At 37.7% G+C, this 24,902-nt stretch overlaps 1 protein-coding gene across 3 annotated transcripts in view; it reads right to left on the reverse strand.

Annotated features, from left to right (window-relative positions):
• CUTC (cutC copper transporter) overlaps positions 258 to 24,902 on the reverse strand; it is a 33,651-nt gene continuing 9,006 nt past the window's right edge. Inside the window, exons 3-9 of one of the 3 annotated variants that reach the window (XM_018041289.1) lie at positions 23,035 to 23,094; positions 19,497 to 19,706; positions 18,793 to 18,828; positions 15,915 to 16,048; positions 5,683 to 5,710; positions 1,930 to 2,035; positions 258 to 756 (exon numbers count right to left, since the gene is read on the reverse strand). In XM_018041289.1, the coding sequence (XP_017896778.1) occupies positions 642 to 756; positions 1,930 to 2,035; positions 5,683 to 5,710; positions 15,915 to 16,048; positions 18,793 to 18,828; positions 19,497 to 19,706; positions 23,035 to 23,094 (689 nt within the window). In that variant the 3' untranslated portion in view covers positions 258 to 641. The remainder of the gene's footprint in view (positions 757 to 1,929; positions 2,036 to 5,682; positions 5,711 to 15,914; positions 16,049 to 18,792; positions 18,829 to 19,496; positions 19,707 to 23,034; positions 23,095 to 24,902) is intronic. The other 2 variants (XM_018041291.1, XM_018041290.1) reach the window with 2 other exon arrangements.

Raw genomic sequence — 24,902 nt, forward strand, 5'->3', positions numbered from 1 at the left:
CTGGTGACAGAGACAGAAGTAACCTGATAAACAAAAAGATCACTTCTGGCCTTTATAAGTGTCGGAACTTTTACATCCTACTTCCCAAGGCTGAAAATTTTTATGCTATGCCATATACTTTATATCCTTTGCATCTTGCCGAGGGTAACACATCCAAAAAGTACATAATAAAAAGAGAAAATAAAATTTAAAAACAACAAAAAAATCTTCCCTCTAATCACAGATTGTATTCAGGGTAAGAATAAGAGATGCTACCATAATAGAATTGCAATTTTTATTTTACAATGACAAGGCAAAATAACTGATACTGAGTTGACCATGAAGTCACATTTGAGTTCATACCTTGCAGCTGAACATTCCCAGTTCAATTAATCCCACTGAAAACAGACTTAAACCTCTGTCTGCAGAAGTGTAGGCCAGATTTAACCACGATGATGGAGATGGCTGACAAGATTAAGCAAAGAAAATGACTGTACTCTGTTTCAAGTTCTTTTTCTTCTTGGAAACATTCTCCATGGTAATATAAGACTCCAAATAAAGACGGACTGTCCTGGCCAGAGAAGGTTAAAGCTGTCATAGAGAACTGTAGACTATTCTTCTATCTTTGTCTGGTGATATCCATGTCTCTCAGAGAGGTCTGGCTAAACGAGAATATTCTTTGCAATAGCATTCAAAGTCCTTACTTGGGTCACATCTGTAACCTTTAGAGAATATTCTGAGTTAGAAAGAGAGGCTCCCATAGCAACAGAGGAATTTCTGCAATGGAAATAATAAAGAAACAGATATTTACATAAGTTGTTAAATGAACCCTCCCTACTGGCACTTCATTTTAGGGTAGATTTCATAGCTCAAGAACAAGGACACTGAACTAACATATTTCATAATTTTTATTAGTTACTTGAAATACCTAGTATCTAAATATACCAGATAGTATATTTGATTTTATACGTGGAATTGTAAATCTAAGGCTCTTGGTTCTTTTATATCTCATTTTCCCCAGCTTATAAACAGAAATAATCAATTAACTATTAAATTATAGGAATCCTCTCAAGTATGATAGAAAACACATAATAGCTTAAATTCCTTACAAGTGATAAAATTTCAAAATGACTAAAAGTAGGGAATTCCTTGGTGGTCCAGTGGTTAGGACTCTGCTTTCATTGCCAAGGGTGCAGGTTGAATCCTTGGTCAGGGAACTAAGATTCCACAAGCTGTGAGGCATGGTCAAAAACAATAAAATTTAAAAAAAAGAGAGGGTAAAGGTGAGGAAATATTTAAGTATTAACAGTAGGAAAGATAAAAAGGACTATAGCTCTTCCATCCTTATTACCATAGTTATTAACTTAGCTAAAGGAAATCATAGGTGAATGGGCACACATACATATCTACTTCATCTGAAGCTTAGTTGCTGAATTAGAGTTTACTATTAACTGGTCTCGGAGAAGACGATGGCAACCCACTCCAGTACTCTTGCCTGGGAAATCCCATGGATGGAGGAGCCTGGTAGGCTACAGTTCATGGGGTCGCAGACATGACTGAGCGACTTCACTTTCACTTTTCACTTTCATTCACTGGAGAAAGAAATGGCAACCCACTCCAGTGTTCTTGCCTGGAGAATCCCAGAGATGGAGGAGCCTGGTGGGCTGCTGTCTATGGGGTTGCACAGAGTCGGACACAACTGACATGACTTAGCAGCAGCAGCAGCAGCATTAACTGGTCTAAGTTCAGCAAAGCCTTAAAGATTTGGAGGTTAGCCTATGTTCAGAAGAGCTGCCACTCTGCAGTTAAAAAACTTTAAAAATGACTAATACTTACATGCTAATCACAACATTCTATTCATTAATCATGCCATCAACTAAGGTTTCCCTATTTGGAGAAGTAAAAATTAATCCCATTCCTTTTTGTAGGAGTCAAAGGAGTCATTTTTACCGAAACTTCATTCCTGAATCTCTAGCCGACCGAGCAGAACAGTGGAATTCTGTAGCACCTGAACCCTCAAGGATCCTTTGCAGATTTCTATCTGTTATGCCACCCCCTGTTGGAAAGAATAAGTAATATAGTAAATAGAACAGATTTTCACATAAAATTTAGTGACTCTACCTGGAATCTTCATACTGAAATTCCTCTTTGATATTCTCTCCTTACTCAGCTAAAATGAATTTAGAAACAAATGATGAAAGACAAGACTGCAGACTCTGGAGAACAAAAGATAAGATCAAAGAACCTTTATGACAGAACTACATGCCCACTGGTTTGTATAACAATGATCTATGTTACTGATTTTAAATCTAAAAAGATTACTCTGGGGCAAGGAAAATCATTGAATACTCCAGCCCTGCTTCCCCTTAATTAAAGTAAAATCAAATTAAAAGTGAAGACTCAGAAACGTATCTCAAAGAGAAAACCTCAAAACAAAATAAAAAACAAAAACAGAATATCTCCAAGGTTCTTTCTCTGGCCCATAACACATGGATTTCACTGGAAATGGGAACAATGAAAAGTGTTACACAGTTTCTTTATTATAATGCCAATTTAAAATTTTCATTTCACAGAAGAATTTTATTCTAGTTTATTAAAATTGCATAATCAAGGATTTTATGACTCATTTGTTTTGAGGAACAATCTTTTAAATGTCTGTATATAAAGAATTACATTCTAAAAAAAAAAAAATAAAAAAATAAAGAATTACATTCTGAACTGATATCAGATTAGATGACTGTTAAAATATGTATTTTTTACCTCAAGCTATTAAAGTTGCTTGAGATCAACTTTATTATGACCAACCTAGACAGCATATTAAAAAGCAGGGACATTACTTTGCCAACAAAGGTCCATCTAGTCAAGGCTATGGTTTTTCCAGTGGTCATGTATGGATGTGAGAGTTGGACAATAAAAAAGCTGAGTGCCAAAGAACTGATGCTTTTGAACTATGGTGTTGGAGAAGACTCTTAAGAGTCCCTTGGACTGCAAGGAGATCCAACCAGTCAATCCTAAAGAAAATCAGTCCTGAATATTCATTAGAAGGACTGATGTTGAAGTTGAAACTCCAATACATTGGCTACCTGATGCAAAGAACTGACTCACTGGAAAAGACCCTGATGCTGGGAAAGATTGAAGGCAGGAGGAGAAGGAGATGACAGAGAATGAAATGGTTGGATGGTATCACCGACTCGATGGACATGAGTTTGAGTAAGCTCCGGGAGTTGGTGATGGACAGGGAAGCCTAGTGTGCTGCAGTCCATGGGGTTGCAAAGAGTCGGACACGACTGAGGAACTGAACTGAAGGACACGACTGTGGAACTGAACTGAACTGACTGATTAAAGTTGCTGAAATAACTTGACTTACACACTTTTTCAGACTCATTAACTTTTTTTTTTTTTAGTCATATAGTACAACAACAACAAATACCACTGAGCCCTAAGAAAGAACACAGACTGAGAGGTCAGATTTATGAGAATCCTGGCTTTACCACTGTGGCCCTTCACAGCTATGTGGCCTTGGATAAACTACTCAAGTCCACTGAGCCTCAATTTTTTTCATTAAAGAGGGATAGTATTGCTTACTTCACAAACTTGTTGTAAGGATTAAAAGACAAATATTTGTCATTTCTTGCTAACAAATAACAGAATATCTGGTCACTGAAATACATGTTACTCAGTTATCAGAACGTAAGTAATACATTTCCCAAACATAGATTAACAGTTGGGACTTGAAAGAAAACTAGTTCAATACCTTCTCTTTATAAAGATAAGGGAACTGGAGCCTAAATTATAAGCTTCATTATGAAAATCTTCTAGAGGGAAACTGCTATATTTTATCTTTATATTTCCCAGTGATGGACACATATTAGGCATTCAGGCTGATTTACCCAGGAATTTTTACTTGCTGGTATTTATTTACATGAAATTATTATAATTTGTTTATAGGTCTACTTGGTAAGCTCCTCAAGTAGAAGGATTACTTCATATACATTTCTGTGTTTTTACATCTACCACAGAACCTGGCATATAATCAGCATTTTCTTGGTAAGGTTTGTTAAATAATCACAAATACTTTTGGATATAACGTCATCTCACTTAAGACTATAAACCTCTTGAGGAAGTCGTTTTTTGTGTAACTCTGTATCCCAAGTAGTGCCTTGCACATAGCAGATAACTTAATAATTACATATAATGCAAAAGCAAGTTAACAACTGTCTAAGTGTGGGTATTAGTCAAGACTAAATACATTTAGTCTTAATGGAAATGCATCAGACACAATTAAGTCTCTTTAAGATTCCCTGATTAATCTCTTAAGGGTCTCAATTTAACAGATAATGTATGCTTTCTATCTGCTTATGTTTCAGGAACTTGCTACAAGTCAAAGCTTTCCTAAAATTCTGATACTATACTTATATTTGGCCTCTTTAAAAAAGTTTTCTTATATCTAACTATCACCATTTTGACTCCTGCTCAGTCTTGGCATTACTGGTATTAAGACAACCAGACATTATATGCCTTCTGATGTGATGAAATGTGAAGTATACAGAATTATTGTGAACTATTTCTACCAAAAATATTTAACCAGAATCTAACCAAGCCTTATGATCTAACTACCAGTTTATAGGAAATACAGAGACTAGGAAATACATGCTAAACAATATTGAAAGGAAACAATCCAATAAAACCAGAAATAAGGACATTTTATAGCATAAGTGGTTCAAACTTTTTAAATGTCTTTTTTTTTAAGCAGAAAAAGAAAACTTCTATATTAAAAGATATTAAGAAAGATAACAACCAAGTGCAATTCTTGTTCCTTGATTGGATCCTGGTTTGAACATATCAGCTATAAAAAACATTCTGGGTACCATTAGTATTGGCTGAGTATTAAATGGTATTCTAGGGAATTAGTGTTTATTTTGATAGATGTGATAATGATATTGTGGTTAGATGCCCATATGTGGTTAAAATGCACCCCCCCCCCCACCTTTTAAGAGAAGTATGAAGTGTCACAATGCCTTTAGTTTACTTTAAGATGCCTCAGGATAAAAAAAGATGAGACAAATGTGACAAGATGTTAAATACAGAAATTGAGTACATGAGTATTTATAGGCTCTTTTCTACGTTTTTTTATCTGTTTGAGAAATTTAGTAAGAAAAATTTAAGACTGTCTTTATATTCATCTCATTCTGGATCTAGGTCTGCTTATCTAATTTTTTCAAAACTACTGACTTCTAATGAGCCATTATGTACTTAATTGATCTTACAGTTATCATTAGGAGTATGTGATCCAACTGTTCTGACTACAAGAATTTGCTCATCGAGATTTTTTAAAGATTGAGTATTATATTATTCAGGGATATTACCTAAATGTTTACTTATACTTTGTCACCAACTAGGACATGTGGCCCTAATCCAGTGTAGCAGCATCAAACTTGGTAAGTAAGCATCACCAGAAATGAACATCTACATTCACAAGATTGTATACTATGGGAAAGCAAATGTGGAAAAATCTCAATCCTTATCTGCTCTTCTCTAAGCTAAACCTCACAAAAAGTTCTAAATTGCAGTCAGGATCTCCCAATCTTAAACATTTTAATAAAATTAAACACTATGTGCTAATACTTCTCCCCACATTGTCCTGCCTCTTTTGCTCTTCCTTCCCATTTTCAGTGTTACACTAGTAAATGGATAGATACATACCTGGCATTACCACAATCCTGCCTTTGGCCTGAAAAAATAAAAAAAATTAAACAAGTTAATTTTAATATCTTTCTCTTACAAGGGATAGTAAGGCAGCGAAACAGAAAAATAACTATACTAAATTACTACTAATATCTAATTTCAATAGATCTAATTCTTTGGAATCATGCATAATAAAATGCTCAGCATACTAATTCCTTCTATCCAGAAAGGTTATTATATTGCTTTAAAGACTTGTACTGTTATGAACATAAGAATAGGAGAACTAAATATAAATATTAAATAATCACATCACCTTAAGAAAAGCTATTACTGAAAAATAACACTCATTCTGAATTCTTGGTATGCAATGGAGTGAAAGTTCAGTTCAGTTCAGTTCAGTCGCTCAGTTGTGTCCAACTCTTTGCGACCCCATGAATCACAGCACTCCAGGCCTCCCTGTCTATCACCAACTCCCGGAGTTCACTCAAACTCATGTCCATTGAGTTGGTGATGCCATCCAGCCATCTCATCCTCTGTCGTCCCCTTCTCCTCCTGCCCCCAATCCCTCCCAGCATCAGAGTCTTTTCCAATGAGTCAACTCTTCACATGAGGTGGCCAAAGTACTGGAGTGTCAGCTTTAGCATTATTCCTTCCAAAGAAATCCCAGGGCTGATCTCCTTCAGAATGGACTGGTTGGATCTCCTTGCAGTCCAAGGGACTCTCAAGAGTCTTCTCCAACACCACAGTTCAAAAGCATCAATACTTCGGCGCTCAGCTTTCTTCACAGTCCAACTCTCACATCCATACATGACCACTGGAAAAACCATAGCCTTGACTAGACGGAACCTTTGTTGGCAACGTAATGTCTCTGCTTTTGAATATGCTATCTAGGTTGGTCATAACTTTCCTTCCAAGGAGTAAGCGTCTTTTAATTTCATGGAATGAAAGTAGTTGAATTTAAACAAGATTTCAGTATAAAAGAAAGAGTATAGCATAACTGTAAATTACCGGAGGTGGGGGGTGGGGGTGGGGGTGGGGAATCTGTTCAAATCCTATATCCTCACATCCTAAATATAGGAATTTACAGCCTATAAATTCCCTACCATATTATACCAATTAAAAAACACCAGAGGTCCATTTTATTGGATACTAAAGAATAAAATGAACTATAGGAATTAATTTAATTTCTGATAATTCCAGAAGATAGGTATTGAAATCTCCTTACTTTCATTCTAATTTTTATCATATTTCCTGAATAAATTTAGGTGATATATACTCAGTATCACTCAAAATCAAAATGGAAATCACCCTTTTTACAAATGTATACTCAGTGAAAATATTAGTAGCAGGTAGGTAATAATGACAGAATAAAAATAACATGCTACAGCAAGCTCACTCATTTGCAGAATAAAACCCTGATCACATTGCTCTATTATGAAAGAATTTATTAAATGTCACTTGATTCACTCCTCCATCCATCCAACAAATACATTTAAGTGCCTACCATGTACCAGACACTGTTGTAGGTATGGGGACTACTGTGATTGAGGGGTCCAAAACATGCCTCTATGGTATAAAAAGGATTTAGAGCTGAAGGCTCAAATTCCTTACTTGCCTAAAAGCAGAGACTCCCAAAAGAACTGAAACAAACAAACAAAAAAACCCTACACTGTCATAAATCCCCCCACCGGGAGCAACTCATCAGCACCACAGCCAAACAGACACTATCAAAACACCATTCTGTCTCCCATATATTCTTCTAAGGATCCAATTATCTTTCCAAAAAAGTCATTTGTTTTTCCATAAATGTACTTTCTCCTTTCACTTCTGAGTCCCTAAGTGCACTCTATCCCCTCCTCTTCATCTATTAAGATGGTTTATAAGCCCCAAATTCTAAGCACCTCTTTGAGTCACATTTCTTTGTGAATGCCCAAATATACATACACATGTGATCACAATCTTTTTTTCGTTTATTTTTGAATCTCAAAAACTGAACCTAAGAATGTTCACCTTTAAAAAAAAAGAGGGTAAAGAAAAAGTTTTTCCTCCCTGACATGATGAGCAAGAGTAAGTTCCCACTCTCATGGGGCATTCATGTTCAACAAAAACAGATAACAAGTAGGTATATTTATAAAATCTAAATACTTAAAGTAGCCATCATGGTCAACAAAAGAGTCCGAAATGCAGTACTTGGATGCAATCTCAAAAACAACAGAATTATCTCTGTTCATTTCCAAGGCAAACTATTCAATATCACGGTAATCCAAGCCTATGCCCCAACCAGTAACACTGAGGAAGCTGAAGCAGAATGGTTTTATGAAGACCTACAAGACCTTTTAGAACAAACACCCAAAACAAGATGCCCTTTTCATCATAGGGGACTGGAATGCAAAAGTAGAAAGTCAAGAAACACCTGGAGTAACATGCAAATTTGGCCTTGGAGTATGGAATGAAGCAGGGCAAAGGCTAATAGAGTTTGCCAAGAGAAAGCATTGGTCATAGCAAACACCCTGTTCCAACAACACAAGAGAAGACTCTACACATGGACATCACCAGATGGTCAACACTGAAATCAGACTGATTGTATTCTTTGCAGCCAAAGATGGAGATGCTCTATACAGTCAGCAAAAACAAGACTGGGACCTGACTATGGCTCAGATCATGATCTCCTGATTGCCAAATTCAGACTTAAATTGAAGAAAGGAGGGAAAACCACTAGACCATTCAGGTATGACCTAAATCAAATCCCTTATGATTATACAGTGGAAGTGAGAAATAGATTTAAGGGACTAGATCTGATAGACAGAGTGCCTGATGAACTACGGATGGAGGTTCGTGACATTGTACAGGAGACAGGGATCAAGCCCTTCCCCAAGAAAAGGAAATGCAAAAAAGTAGAATGGCTGTCTGAGGAGGCCTTACAAATAGCTGTGAAAAGAAGAGAAGCAAAAAGCAAAGAAGAAAAGGAAAGATATTCCCATTTGAATGCAGAATTCCAAAGAATAGCAAGGAGAGATAAGAAAGCCTTCCTCAGCAATCAATGCAAAGAAATAGAGGAAAACAACAGAATGGGAAAGACTAGAGATTTCTTCAAGAAAATTAGAGATACCAAGGAAACATTTCATGCAAGATGGGCTCAATAAAGGACAGAAATGGTATGGACCTAACAGAAGCAGAAGATATTAAGAAGAGGTGGCAAGAATACACAGAAGAACTGTACAAAAAAGATCTTCACGACCCAGATAATCACGATGGTGTGATCACTCACCTAGAGCCAGATTCCTGGAATGTGAAGTCAAGTGGGCCTTAGAAAGCATCACTACGAACAAAGTTAGTGGAGGTGATGGAATTCCAGTTGAGCTATTTCAAATCCTGGAAGATGATGCTGTGAAAGTGCTGCACTCAATACGCCAGCAAATTTGGAAAACTCAGCAGTGGCCACAGGACTGGAAAAGGTCAGTTTTCATTCCAATCCCAAAGAAAGGCAATGCCAAAGAATGCTCAAACTACCGCACAACTGCACTCATCTCACACGCTAGTAAAGTAATGCTCAAAATTCTCCAAGCCAGGCTTTAGCAATATGTGAACTGTGAACTTTCAGATGTTCAAGCTGGTTTTAGAAAAGGTAGAGGAACCAGAGATTAAATTACCAACATCCACTGGATCATCGAAAAAGCAAGAGAGTTCCAGATAAACATCTACTTCTGCTTTATTGACTATGCCAAAGCCTTTGACTGTGTGGATCACAATAAACTATGGAAAATTCTGAAAGAGATGGGAATACCAGACCACCTGACCTGCCTCTTGAGGAACCTATATGCAGGTCAGGAAGCAACAGTTAGAACTGGACATGGAACAACAGAGTGGTTCCAAATAGGAAAAGGAGTACGTCAAGGCTGTATATTGTCACCCTGCTATGTTAACTTCTATGCAGAGTACATCATGAGAAACCTGGGGCTGGAAGAAGCACAAGCTAGAATCAAGATTGCCGGGAGAAATATCAATAACCTCAAATATGCAGATGACATCATTCTTATGGCAGAAAGTGAAGAGGAACTAAAAAGCCTTTTGTTGAAAGTGAAAGAGAGAATGAAAAAGTTGGCTTAAAGCTCAACATTCAGAAAACTAAGATCATGACATCTGGTCGCATCACTTCATGGGAAATAGACAGGGAAACAGTGGCTGACTTTATTTTTTTGGGTTCCAAAATCAGGGCAGATGGTGATTGCAGCCATGCACTTAAAAGATGCTTACTCCTTGGAAGGAAAGTTATGACCAACTTAGATAGCATATTAAAAACAGAGACATTATTTTGCCAACAAAGGTCCGTCTAGTCAAGGCTATGGTTTTTCCAGTGGTCATGTATGGATGTGAGAGTTGGACTGTGAGGAAGGCTGAGTGCCGAAGAATTGATGCTTTTGAACTGTGGTGTTGGAGAAGACTCTTAAGAATCCCTTGGACTACAAGGAGATCCAGCCAGTCCATCCTAAAGGAGATCAGTCCTGGGTGTTCATTGGAAGGACTGATGCTGAAGCTGAAACTCCAATACTTTGGCCACCTCATGCAAAGAGTTGACTCATTGGAAAAGACTCTGATGCTGGGAGGGATTGGGGGCAGGAGGAAAAGGGGACGACAGAGGATGAGATGGCTGGATGGCATCACTGACTCGATGGATGTGAGTCTGAGTGAACTCCGAGTGTTGGTGATGGACAGGGAGGCCTGGAGTGCTGCCATTCATGGGGTCGCAAAGATTTGGACACGACTGAGCGACTGAACTGAACTGAAATACTTAAACATACAATGAAAAAAAACTAACCAAAGAAACAGAGAATAAAAAGGAGAGGAGGCTATTTCATAAAATTTAATAATTGTTAGAGAAATAAGTGAAACAAGGCTGTTTAGTGTCCTCAAGCATACTACAGCAAAATAGCCACAAAACTAAATATTTACTACATAGAAAGCTGAAATGAGTTTAGGAGTAAAAAAAGTCATATTTACTGTAACTGTTTCTTCCAACTGAAAGCTTTCCAAAATATGGACAAATGTTTGAAGAGATGATTCCTATCGCTTTTTGGGGGTCCTTTCAAAAAACATTATTTAGAACTATATGCTTATCTTGGGCTATCAAAATGACTTGCCAAAATAGAGCACTTACTAAGTGTCAGATGTACGCTGAAGTAATCCACAACTATTCTAGGAGGTAGACACTTTTACTATGCTAACTGGCACTCAGTATGCAACTCTGTAGGTAAAGAAACAAGTTTAGGATGGTTAGGTAAACTCCCCAAGGTCACTGTTAATAAACAGAAAGTTTAGGATGGTTAGGTAAACTGCCCAAGTCTATTGTTTTTTGCCCAATAAACAGCAAAACTAGGATTTAAACATAAACCTTTCTAATCCCAAATTCTATGCTTTCACCAGTATATTACACAGCTACAAAATGGCTTCAAGAAGTAAAGATGGGCTTCCCTGATGGCTTAGTAGTGAAGAATCTGCCTGCCGATGCAGGAGACACAGGTTAGATCCCCGGTCCAGGAAGATCCAACATGCTGCAGAGCAACTAAGCCTGCGAGTCACAACAACGGAGTGTGTGCTCTACAGCCCAGGAACCTCAACAACTGAAGCCCACACACTGCAACTTCTGAAGCCTGTGCACCCTAAAGTCCGTGTTCTGCAACAAAGGAAGCCACTACAATGAGAAGCCCACACCCCACAATTACAGAGTAGCCTCTGCTTGCCCCAACTAGACAAAATCCTGCTCAGCACCAAAGACCCAGCAGAGTGAAAACTGAAAAATAAAAAAGCAAGGTTAGTATGCTCTTACTTCTATGTGTAATCTAGAAAAGTAAAATATATGAAGCAGAGAACAGAATGGTGGTTACCAGGGGTGGTGAGGTGATGGAAATGGGAAGATGTTGGTAAAAGGGTACAAAGCTGCTACACAGGATGAATTAAGTCTAGAGATCAAATGAATAGCATGATGACTACAGTCAATATAACTGTACCGAATACTAATAATTTGGTAAGAGAGTAGATGTCAGGTACTTTCACCAGACATGAACGCACACACACATACCACACAACTGTACTATATGAGCAGTTGAACATGAGCTTGACTGGAACCATTTCATTCTGTATGCCTGCATGCTGAGTAGTGTCCAGCTCTTTGTGACTCCATGGACTATAGTCCGCTAGGGTCTTCTGTCCATGGAATTTCTCAGGCAAGAATACTGGAGTGGGTTGCCATTTCCTCCTCCAGGGGATCTTCCCGACTCAGGGATCGAACTATTAACTCTTGCATTGGTTGGTGGATTCTTTACCACTGAGCCACTAGGGAAGCCCCTTCATTCTGTATGCTGCTGCTGCTGCTAAGTTGCTTCAGCCGTGTCCAACTCTGTGCAACCCCATAGACGGCCTCCTACCAGGCTCCCCCGTCCCTGGGATTCTCCAGGCAAGAACACTGGAGTGGGTTGCCATTTCCTTCTCCAATGCATGAAAGTGAAAAGTGAAAGTGAAGTCGCTCAGTCGTGTCCGACTCTTAGCGACCTCATGGACTGCAGCCTACCAGGCTCCTCCGTCCATGGGATTCTCCAGGCAAGAGTACTGGAGTAGGGTGCCATTGCCTTCTCCATGTTGTACACAGTAATACATATTCTGTATATGTAAACCAAAACATCACATTGTACACCTTGAATACATATAATTTTTACTTTAAAAAGTAAAATTATTTATAATAAGTGTATAAGACATTCTTATACACTTATACATTCTTATACACTTATAAATGGCAGACTGTAGTCTGCCATTCTTTACCACTAGTGTATTATTCTGTTCATATACAGAATGAAAATCAAATATCACATTGTACATCTTAAATACATACAATTTTTACTTAAAAAAAGTAAATTTAGTGTATAAGAATATTTAACTTAGCTCTTCCTACCAAATGACTAAACTACAAATCTGTCTCTCTCTTTCTCACATACAACATTTTGAAATGCAACATATTACTATGACAATTATTCTCTATTCCATACTGAGTAACTATTAAAAAATGGAAACCTGACTCATCAGTTCTTCTATTTCAAAACCCTTCAGGCTTCCCCAGTGAACCAAGGATAAAATGCAAACTCTTAAACAGTTTAAAAGGCTCTGGACAGTATTCTTCTCTTTACATTCAACTTTATAGTCATTCTTTAATATCATAATAAGTTATGCTCACTTTTGTTTCCAGGCCTTTGCATATACTATTTTGTCTATAAGGAGAATCCCCCTGACTTTCCCTCTCTCCATTCCAGTTTAGACTGATGGCTACTAATCATCTTTTAAATGAGTAAGGCATTGTAGTGTGGGGCTTTCCTGGTGGCTCAGTGGTACAGAATCCACCTGTCAATGCAGGAGACATGGGTTTGATCCCTGATCTGGGAAGATCCCACATGCTGCAGAGCAACTAAGTCCATGTGCCACAAATATAGAGCCTGTGCTCAATGGAGCCCAGGGGCTGCGACTACTGAAGCCCAAGCACTCTAGAGCCTGTGTTCCATAACAAGAAAAGCCACTGTGGTGAGAAGCATGAGCACAGAAACAAGAGAAGAGCTCCCTTTCTTCACATCTAGAGCAAAGGCTTTGAAGCAACAAAGATCCAGCATGTTCAATAAAAACAGACACTACAGTGTGGATGTCTTTTCTTCTGGGAAGCTAACTGCTGTGAATCCCAACCCCTCAAACCTGGGGTTAATTCCTCTTCAGTATGCTCCTACAGTACTTTTTAAAAAATATAGCACTCTATTGGAAGTGCCTGTTGTGCACTAGTTTGCAAGGCTAGTGACTACACATACACACACACCCTGGTCACCAGCATAGTACAAATGCCCTGTTGTTCAGTCCATAAGTTGTGTCTGAGTGTTTTCGATCCCTTGGACTGCAGCAGGCCAGGCTCCTCTGTCTACCACTAACTCCCAGAGTTTGCTCAGATTCATGTCCATTGAGTTGGTGAAGCTATCTATCTTATCCTCTATAGCCCCCTTCTCCTTTTGCCTTCAATCTTTCCCAGCATCAGGGTCTTTTCCAATGAGTTGCCTGCATATGCCTTGCACCTTGCGTGTGTGCTAAGTTGCTTCAGTCATGTCCAACTCTTTGCGACCCTATGGACTGTAGTCTGCCAGGCCTCTCTGTCCAAAGGATTCTCTAGGCAAGAATACTGGAGTGGGTTGCCATGCCCTCTTCCAGGGGATTTTCCCAACCCAGGGACCAAACCCTGATCTCTAATGTCTCCAGCATTGGCAGGCAGATTCTTTACCACTAGTGCCACCTGGGAAGACCCCTTGCACCTTAATATATACTTAATAAATATTTATAAAGCCAGTAAGCTGCCTAGAAAAGTTAATCTGATTCTCATGTGAAATTTCTGAAAATTATTTTCATGACTATAAAAAAGTAAACATTAGCAGATGTCTACACAAAAACACTAAATATTATTATTAACAATAGCAGTAATAATAATAGTCCCTTGGACTACAAGAAAGTCAGTATTAAAGGAAATCAACCCTGAATATTCACTGAAAGCTGGGAAGTTCCAATATTTTGGCCACCTGATGCGAAGAGCCAACTCATTGGAAAAGACCCTGATACTGGGAAAAGATAAAAGGAGAAGGGGGCAGAAGACGAGATAGTTAGAATTACCGATTCAATGAACATGAATTTGAGCAAACTCCAGGAGATAGTGAAGGACAGGGGAGCCTGGTGTACTGCTGTCCCTGGGGTCACAAAGAGTTGGACGTGACTTCGCAGCTGAACAACACTGCTGCTGCTGCTGCTAAGTCGCTTCAGTCGTGTCCGACTCTGTGCGACCCCAGAGACAGCAGCCCACCAGGCTCCCCCGTCCCTGGGATTCTCCAGGCAAGAACACTGGAGTGGGTTGCCATTTCCTTCTCCAATGCATGAAAGTGAAAAAAGAAACAGAAGTCGCTCAGTCGTGTCTGACTCTTAGCGACTCCTTGGACTGCAGCCTACCAGGCTCCTCTGCCCATGGGATTTGCCAGGCAAGAGTACTGGAGTGGGGTGCCATTGCCTTCTCCTAGCATGTATCATATATCAAGCACTCTGCTAAGGCTTTTACCAAGAGCATTTCTTATCTTTCACATTATTTCTTGAAAGTAAAAGTGAAAGTGTTAGTCACTGAGCTGTGTCTGACTCTTTGTGACCACATGGACTGTAGCCCACCAGGCTTCTCTGTCCATGGAATTATCCAGGCAAGAATACTGGAGTTGGTTGCCATTTCTTTCTCCAAGGAATCATCCCTAGGGATCGAATCTGGGTCTCTTACACTGCAGACAGACTCTTTACCAACTGAGCCACCATGGAAACCAAGGCTCTTACCAAGAGCATTTCTTATCTTTCACATTATGTTTTAACTCTACCAATTCTACCTTATCTCTATAAACCCTCAGAGCAACCCTATAAAGAAGATATTAAGATTATCTCAATTTCACACATGAGGGAACAGCGGCTTAAATGCTAGTAACCTACTCAACATTACACAGCAAACATCAAAACTCTCAAATCCAGAACATTCTCATCTCAAGTCCATGTTCACTCATTTAGATGTCTCTGGACTGGTGTGAGAAAGCAGACATACTATTAATACAATTACAAAGCCATCTTCTAACTGTTCTACAAATGATCCAAACTCACAAGAGGAAATCACATAGAGATAAACATATTTCCTATTTTGATAGTTGGGGAGGGATGACAGAATAGCTCTAGAATTTTTCTTTTTGGCTGTACTCTGCGGCATGGAGGATCTTAGTTCCCTGACCAGGGATGGAACCCATGCTCCCTGTATTATTAGTGTGGAGTCTTAACCACTGGACTACCAAGGAAGTCCTAGTTTTAGTTTTAGAATTCACCTCCAAATGATAATTTTCTCAAATTTCATGCAAGAACCCCTGAGTATACACAGATCGACAATAAGAAGCTTAAATTATGCAATGATGATGGCAGAAAAAGGTAAAATTCGCAGCAGTTATCCAAAGTAGATCAGCTGTTTAATCACTGTCTATAATTTGATGTTAAGAGAATTGGTTACTAAAAATGCTATGTGAAAGAAATGAAAGTTATGTTACTGCCTGCTTGCTACAGAGTAACCCACAAAGTTAGTTAATATGTAGTTTCACAACCTCTCCGAACAATAGAATATCAGAAGTAACCACAACAGACTCTTAGGAAGAAAGGAAAGAAATCATGTGTACCTGATCTATGAGTCGCTTTATTAGGGGTAGTCCTTCTAGGGCTGAACTGTCACATCCACTGGTTAATACTCGTTCAAATCCCAAAGTTAAGAGGGTCTCTAGAGCTGCCACTGGATCATGAACCATGTCAAAGGCTGAAATAAATAAAACTGACTTGAATTTTGAACAGATCTCTCTAATACAGTGCTTTCCAAAATACAGTATACCCATAGTGGTATGCTAGACCTAGCTTGTCCTGGCTTTTGCAAGCATGATTATGAACCCATTGCCAGCTTGAAATCAATCAAGGTGGAAGTATTCAAATCACAGAAATCAACAAATGTTATAAATCAAGGCTCTTTTTTCCTGAGAAACAGTTTACCAATATATCACAGTCAGCATGCCACTAGTGGTACCAGGATCATTTTATTTTTAAAACGTATTTATTTAATTTACTTATTTGGCTGTGCTGGGTCTTAGCTACAGTATATTGGATCTAGTTCCCTGACCAGGGATAGAACCCAGGTACCCTGCATCGGGAGCATGGACTTTTAGCCACTGGACCACCAGTGAAGTCCCTGTAGGATCATTTTAGATGGTACACATATGACCAGATGCATTTACTTAAACGCAGATTAGAAGTGAAAAGCTTCCATTTTTTTCATTAGTTTCTCTTTAAAATAAATTTACTTAAGATTTTAAAAATAAATTTGCACAAGTTGCCCTTGGATATGGTCAAATTGTAAATGTGACAGACAAGTGACTCACATTTGGGAAAGTCTGTTCTAAGGGTTCAAAGAAACTGCACAAGCAGAATGAAAACTTCACACTCATCAGTTCTAGAAAAGCCTTGGTTCATATTCTCTTTATTGACTAATATTTTATTCTAATCCGTTTTACCCCATGTTTTCAAGATTCATGGTATAAAGATAGTTGTTTACGACAGACTCTATCCATTTCAATTCCATCCTACTTTCTAAGAGACCTCTCTCCTCTTCATTAAGGAAACTGGCACTAGGAACCCCAAACAAAACGACTTCTGCTTTGACTCTGTGCTGCTACCTGATACCAAGTGCTGGTCTACGGTGGATTAGGTGGTAAACCCCTTCCTTTCGCCCTTTAATTTATGTAGGTACCGAAATCTACCACAGAGGATTTTCGTTTTTTTGGTGGCAGTACCTTCTCTCACAGTGATTACACTATCATATTATAGTAAGCCCCTACATACGAATGAGTTCCATTCCAAGAGTGTAAGTCAGTCCACTTTGTTCCTATATCTAACAAAGTTAGTCTCAGTACCCAACTAACAAACATAACCAGCTATATTGGACTATACTGTAACAGGTTTATAATACCTATCACTGCTGCCTTTACACGTACTTCCAGACACCGTGGGCTTGAAATAAAGATACTGTATCACTGTACTCTATACAGTACTGTACAGTAAAGTACACAAAGGCACAGTCACCTACAGAGGATGCACACAGGTGACAATGTACGCTAGACATGTGGATTAACTGACATGATTAGACATGCAAAATGCTTGGTCCCATCTTTGAAAGTTCATAACTTGAAGGTTCATATGTAGGAGACTTATTGTACTAAACACACAAGTGAGAAAAATGTGGAATCCAGGACAATATAACAATTAAAAAATATGGAAGTATTTTCATTAAATTTATTGAAGGAGGAAAAGAACAGAACTCTAAAATGATTTTCTTAGTTTAAGAAAAGAAAAATATATTCTATATGGTGGGTTTATTTTGAATTATTTATCATACCAAATTTTAAATTCTATACTTTTCAGATAAATATTTACTTATTTAAATGACTTCATATTTTAAAACTTTTTGTTTTTGGCTAGCTTCAAAGTTCTGACTTTTAAGCAATCTAACATGTTTTAGTTATTGCTAGTTTATAAGAAACATTGCTAAACAGTAAGTCAAGAAAACAGTTTTCTGGTGTTATCATTCATTTCACAAATTAACAAGGATGACAAATGTTTCATGTCTAATTTCTATAAATGGATACAAATGGTGGTGTCCACTCTCATCTTAATCTTTGGACAATTACTCAAAAGGACAGAAAGACATTCAGTAATTTCTCATGCATATAATCAAATAAAAAGAAAATTGACTGAAGATTTTTCTTTCCTTTTCATGTGCAATAGCAGTGCCTTACAGGCAAAATTCGCACTTGTTCCTCCATTTTACCAATGCTAGGCAAAAATGTATGGGAACTGTAACTGCCTGATTTAGAGATAGGAAGTATTTTTATATAAAATTATTAGACACTTTTTAGAAATCATTCTCAAGTAGACAAGCTATCAATAATGTAAAATAGTTTTGTGCACTATGGTGAACGTCTGTTCACTGACTATCCAGCACCTCTTTTTTTCTCTCCTCTTCCTAATATTATCCAATTCTTCATTGGAAATCCAGCCCCTTTCTGCCCATGAATTTGGGAAAGTTGACCTCACTCCGACCTCCAGAATGGTCTTATCTGGTTTAAGCCAGGCAGCACATTTTATTTCCATTGGCCACAGTGACTTATTCTTTTTGAGACTGCACATGACCTGAGGCGATGCAACAAAAATAAATCTCAAGATTCTTGCTTGGAATTCTGTGACAAGTACACACACTTGCAGGCAATGTTTACTCTTTCCCTCTATTATATTCCACCACCAGCACCTTCTACCTTTAACAACTTTTCATAACTAAGGCTTCATATTTTCTAGAAATTGTGCATTTCTAAATTTACAACTGTTAGTTCCACGACAGGTATAAAAAAAACCAATTGGTAACACTACAGAATTGTGTTTCATGAAAAGGTTGTGGCATTTGGTGAGATGAGAAAACTGACACTGTTCAACAGAACTTCTAAAATGGAAATGACTCACCTCGGTGGAAAGTGACTGGCAGAGGACGGCAAAGAGCTATAAAAAGAAAATAACATAACAACATGAATGAAGAGATAATCACTGATTACTATTTATAGAACGCTCCATGTTAGACAGGACTTTTTTTATACTTTCTTTTCCTAAGTGAAGACAGTGAGCTAAAATAATAATAATTTAAAAATTGGTAGTCTTCCAAATTTAATAATCCTGTGTTCCCATTAATCTCTAACTTTCATATTTAAAAAAACTGTCACCCACCCCTTAGAGGCACCAAATGAAAATTATACAATCTGGCAACTGTAAGGATAGCACTACATCTATCACTTACTCTTCTGAAAATCTTTAAGAAATACTCTGGCCTAGTAATATAAATACTTTGCCTCTGTGTTCTCCATGTCTCCTCATCCTTACCAACTGTAACAGGTTTTAAAGTTTTTGCTGCTATGATTAAAGAAATCAAGGTAAATTCCCCTTAAGCCCTATAGGAACAGTAGCATAATCCAATCTATTGGAGCTGAGTCAGGGGGTTTCTGTAGCACATACTGTCTACCTAAAACATCTAAATAATAGTGTTTAAAAACAGGTGAGTATCAGTGCCTGCAGGTGTGAATGAAAAGCCAGCTTTGTGATTGCATTTTTCTGTATAGGGACTATTCAATGCAATCATCATTAGGGGCTTTTTGGTCTCTGATACAAATTCTTACCCACAAGGGACATGCACAGTTCTTTGTCAATGTGTCCATCTTCAGTCAATGCCCCAAATACCAAACCATCAGCACCATAAAGCTTGGCAAGACGAATGTCAGCCTTCATCACCTCAACTTCACGATCTGAATATAAAAAATCACCTCCACGTGGCCGAATCATCACAAAAACTGGGATCTGGACATACTGCTTCACTACTTGAAGGACACCTATAAGAGAGGGAACAGACTAATTAAAATTCAAATGTAAGCTAAAAGCTTAAGGAAGTCAATAAAATATTACGGTACTGGTCTTTTACATTTGCTCTGGTGTTATCACTTCTACAAGGAACAGAAGAGTTGATGGAGTAAAAACCATAGAAAGATGACCTAAAGGAAAAAGGAGACACTAAGAAAAATGTACCTATAGTAGAAATTTGCATAATAAAAAAGTCAAGGGTAAAAACAGCAATTTAGAAAACAGAAGTTACTGCATTTTAAAAGCACTGTTCAGTTATGCTTTAAAAATTTTTTTGTTGTGCTTAACAAAAATTCTTTTACTGGAATGTGACATTTAAAAGTGTAACAGCTACCAGGCTCTATGTTCTGCCAACGTATTCCCTAAGATCTGGTTTCTCCTTCCTAATGATTACATCTCTATTTAAAACCTGCTATACAGATGGTTACATAGTTTTAAAGTTTATGATTCCTACTAGACGAAGATATTTAGTAAAGCCTTTTTAAATAAGAGATATGTAAAAGGGAGCAATGCTGCACTTATTTGTGATGCTAACAGGCAATCTATGAACAAAAATGACAGCTTCCCTGTTGGCTCACTGGGTAAAGAATCCACCTGCAATGTAGGAGACACAGGAGATGAAGCTTCAATCCCTGGGTCAGGATGATCCGCTGGAGTAGGAAATGGCAATCCACTCCAGTATTCTTGCTTGGGAAATTCATGAATAAAAATAACCAAATCTGACATGATTTGTGACTAGTTCAGAAACTCTCAATGGTATAAGATCTGTGGCAGGCACCATGAGTGTTTACCTAATATGAATTTACTTCTTTTTCCTTGCTATAAGAACCCCAATTCTGTATGGGACACCAAGCAATGACTGGTGATGGGCATATTATTGCTGGCTTGGCCCATTCACCAAGTCCATCATGCATGACTGCTGTTGCAAAAAACAGATTGCACTCAAATTACAGATATGTTCTAGGTATTTCATAGAATGGCCAGGGACTGCCCTCCTTTATTTTCGTGAGAAGAGTCACTAAAAGGCCATTGCATACATAAACCTTTTATAAAAAATAATGCTATCATCCATCTCAGAATAAAATAAAGAGGTCAAAAATTCATATAGGGACTTCTGCTTTTGACCAAGATAGAGCAAAAGGAACTGGATTTACCCTTCTACTTATTAAAAAAAAAAAAAAAAGACAAAACATCAAACAATGGTTTGCAACAAAGGATAATGATCCCTTAAAGATGGAAAACAAATGAGGTAAGCTCTCCTAATTACCCGGATTACTACCTTGAGATTTTTCCAGGCCACAACATAGGGAGGTCAGGAGAGACCCTCCCCACCTGACCCCACTTCTCTCTCATACTCAGCTGAGTACCAACTGATGTATGCATGCAAGGAAACTACACAAAGCCAGGGAAAGATCCACTGAAAAAAATCAGAAGCAATACTGCCTGTTGTTCATACTAGACCAGGAATAATGCCTGCTCCCACCAGCCATACAAGAAAATTTTCAGATTCATGGGGCACTGGGTAGAGTGCAGAAAGGGTCTTGCTTCAGTAGTGGGGAATAATGAACTCTAGACTGACCACTGTTCCAGACCCACTTAACAAATTTTAAAAACATTACCCAAAAGGAACAAACTGTTTCCAAGTAACCTAACTGCTCAAGAATATTCATAGGAATACAAAAATATCTAGTAGCCAACAAAGTAAAATTCATAATGTCTTACACACAATGAAAAATATCAGGTAGGAAAACAAGATGGATCATGAGGTAAAAATCAATCAAACAAAACCAATCAAAACTGATACATATGTTAGAATTAGTAGCCATGGCATTAAAATAGCTATTGTAACCTTAGTCTATACTCCAGTACTCTTGCCTGGAAAATCCCATGGATGGAGGAGCCTGGTAGGCTGCAGTCCATGGGGTCGCTGAGTTGGACACAATTGAGCAACTTCACTTTCACTTTTCACTTTCATGCACTGGAGAAGGAAATGGCAACCCACTCCAGTGTTCTTGCCTGGAGAATCCCAGGAACAGTAGAGCCTGGTGGGCTGCCGTCTATGGGGTCGCACAGAGTCGGACACGACTGACACAACTTAGCAGCAGCAGCAGCAGCAACCTTATTCTATATGTTCAAAAAAGTTTAAAAGGGACAAGAGATATAACAATAAAGTCAAATATATAGTGATAAGAACTATGATATGTGAGATGAAAAATATAGTAGCTAGGATTAACAGCAATTAAATACCGCAGAGAAAAGATCAGTACACTTGAAAACAAAGGAAGAAGATTTATAGAAAATGAAACAGAGGAAAAAAAATTTTTTAAGAGTAGTTGTGGAACAACTTTAAGCAGCCTTATTTAAGTTAGTTGAAGTCTTTGAAGAAGGGAACAGAGGACATTAAATGTTGAAAAATTTCCAAGTGTGATGAAAAGTATAAATGCACATGTCCAAGAAACATGAAGAAAATTACACTCAGGGACATCACAATCAAATGTTCAAAACCAAGAATAAAGGGAAAAAACCTTAAAAGCAACCAGAGAAAAGAGACAAATTACACAGAAAAGAACAAAGGTTTGGATGATAGATTTCCATATAGGCAAGAAGACAGTTGGAGAAGCATCTCTAAAGTCCTGAAAGAATAAAACTATCAACCTAGAATTCTACACTCAGCAAAAATATCTTTCAAAAAATGGGGAAAGATGTTTTCAGATATACAAAAGCTGAAAGAATTCATTACTAGCACACTTGTACTACAAAAAATGTCAAAAGAATTACTTCAGGCAGAAAGAAAATGAAACCAGACAGAAATCCAGATCTATACAAAGGAAGAGCACCAGAAATGGTGACTACACATGACTAAATATATGACTCTGTTATTTTTTTACTCTTTATAGTATAACTGACTCTTTAAACAAAAATAATCACAATGAAGTGTGGAGTTTTAACATATGCAAAAGCAAAATGTATGACAACAGCACAAGTAGGAGGGGAGAAATGAAGACAAAAGCCAGGATACCAAGGATGCCAGAATGGAAAAGGTAAGAAAATCAGGGTCCCTTATGATCCAATACTAATAGTAATTTAATCTCAATTTTTTGATACCTAAAAGGAAGAAAATATCTATTTGATCACATTTACAACTGACAGGTTTATCTGCAACTAGAAACATTTCTGATACAATATTCATGGCACAGTTAACATGTTAGTAACTTGAGTAAAAGATCCCAATAACAGATTATCAATTGTCTCTAGGCTCTGTAAACTCCTATGAGGAAATCCTAAAAAATGGACACTTACCCATGCTGGGTGTGGTTCCTCCTTCCAACAAGCCAGAACATAACTCTATGCGACCAGCGCCTGTAATAAAAAAGCACTGCTCAGCACAATAATTTTTTTTAATTAAAAAACTAAGAAAAATTTTGAAAAGCATTGCTCAAAAGTATTAAGCAGAAATTTTTTTTTCTAAATAGAGGAACAAAGGGTCTTAGAAAGTGAAAGAAATCAAATTATAGAACTACACTAAAATTCTACTTTTAAACCCAACTATATTCTCCAACCCACATTATGTTACTGATAAGTCAAATTTAACAGTTAATTCAAGTTAAGCTAGGTTTCTTTTTTTATTATAGGGTGGCCTCTCTACATATAAGAAAGTGACTTAGAATAAAGAAATTTCTGGACTGACTACAGTGGAATGCTAATTCTTCATTGATTATAAAAAACAGTGATCTTTTCCAAGAGAGTCTTTATTATTCTAAGCTTTAAAACAGCACAAGTTACTTTTAAGTAGCTTAAATCAGGATAATTTTAAGAAAAAGAAAATGCTGAAAGCAAAAGAACTATCAGACTATAGCAGCATCACGTCAAAAGGTCTCAGAAGCCAGCTTGAAGAGGCTCCTACTGGCTAATAAGCATCATCACAAAGACATTTTGAGCATCAACAAGAACAACAACTATACTGGATTCAAACACGTCAAATATGTCTACATCTAGGCTTGTAATGATAAAACAAGAATACACTGGAGGATAGAGAACACATCATCCCCAAAATCAGTGAACAAGGAAAAAGCAGCAAGCACTTATCCTTTCTTATACAAACTGAACCTCAGTATAACAAAGCAGTTGGTGAGGGAAAGTTCCTTATAGAAGCATACTGCTAATAAATGAAAAATAAATGTTAGACATAACATAGCACTATTTTACAAACCCTACTAAAATAAGCATTGCTAAAATTATTAGGTGAAAGCTGGTAGGAAAACCAGGTGGATCAGGCTGATAATATCTGAATCCACTGATCAACCTTAGTATCATAAAAACCGAAAAAACTAGGATGTTATATCCCCTGATGAGATACAACAGGGAATATGCCATTATCTATTAAGTCTGTTATTTTCAGCCGCTAAATTGTGTTTCACTCTTTTGAGACCCCATGGACTGTAGCTCTCCAGGCTTCTCCGTCCATGGAATTCTCCAGGAAAGAATACTGGAGTGTGTTGCCGCTTTCTTCTCCAAGGGATCTTCCTGATCCAGGGATTGAACCAGGGTCTTTTCCATTGGCAGGTGAGTTCTTTACCAATGAGTCAACAGAAAAGCCCATCTATAAAGTAGTGTTATAAAAAACTCAAATCTGAATCTAATTAAGCCTTTAGGTTAACTAAAATTTTACAGGAAATTCAGGGGTCAGAGGAATATAATAAATAACACTACATATACAGTCAGCAAAATGTAGAATATGGAATACTTCATAAGATGAAAAAAAAAGATGAAAATCAGTTTAACAAACTGTAGAAAGAAGAATTAAAGAAAGCAAAAAGGGAAACAGATTGAAACAGACATAAACAAATGACATGTTTCTATCTTGATTCCAAGAACTGTAAAATAAAACAAAATAAAACTGTGTGAGCTGTAGGGAACTAGGTTTAAAGAAGGTTGAGAAGTGCTTGCAAACGAGACTCTCAACCAGGGCTGAACATTCTTGCAAACGAGATGTTCTGCCCAGTGTAGGGAACTAGGTTTAAAGAAGGTTGAGAAGTGCTTGCAAACGAGACTCTCAACCAGGGCTGAACATTCTTGCAAACGAGATGTTCTACCCAGTGTAGGGAACTAGCTTTAAGGAAGGTTGAGAAGTGCTTGCAAACGAGACTCTCAACCAGGGCTGAACATTC

The sequence above is a fragment of the Capra hircus genome, chromosome 26 (genome assembly GCF_001704415.2).
Source record: "Capra hircus breed San Clemente chromosome 26, ASM170441v1, whole genome shotgun sequence".
Lineage (NCBI taxonomy): Eukaryota > Metazoa > Chordata > Mammalia > Artiodactyla > Bovidae > Capra > Capra hircus.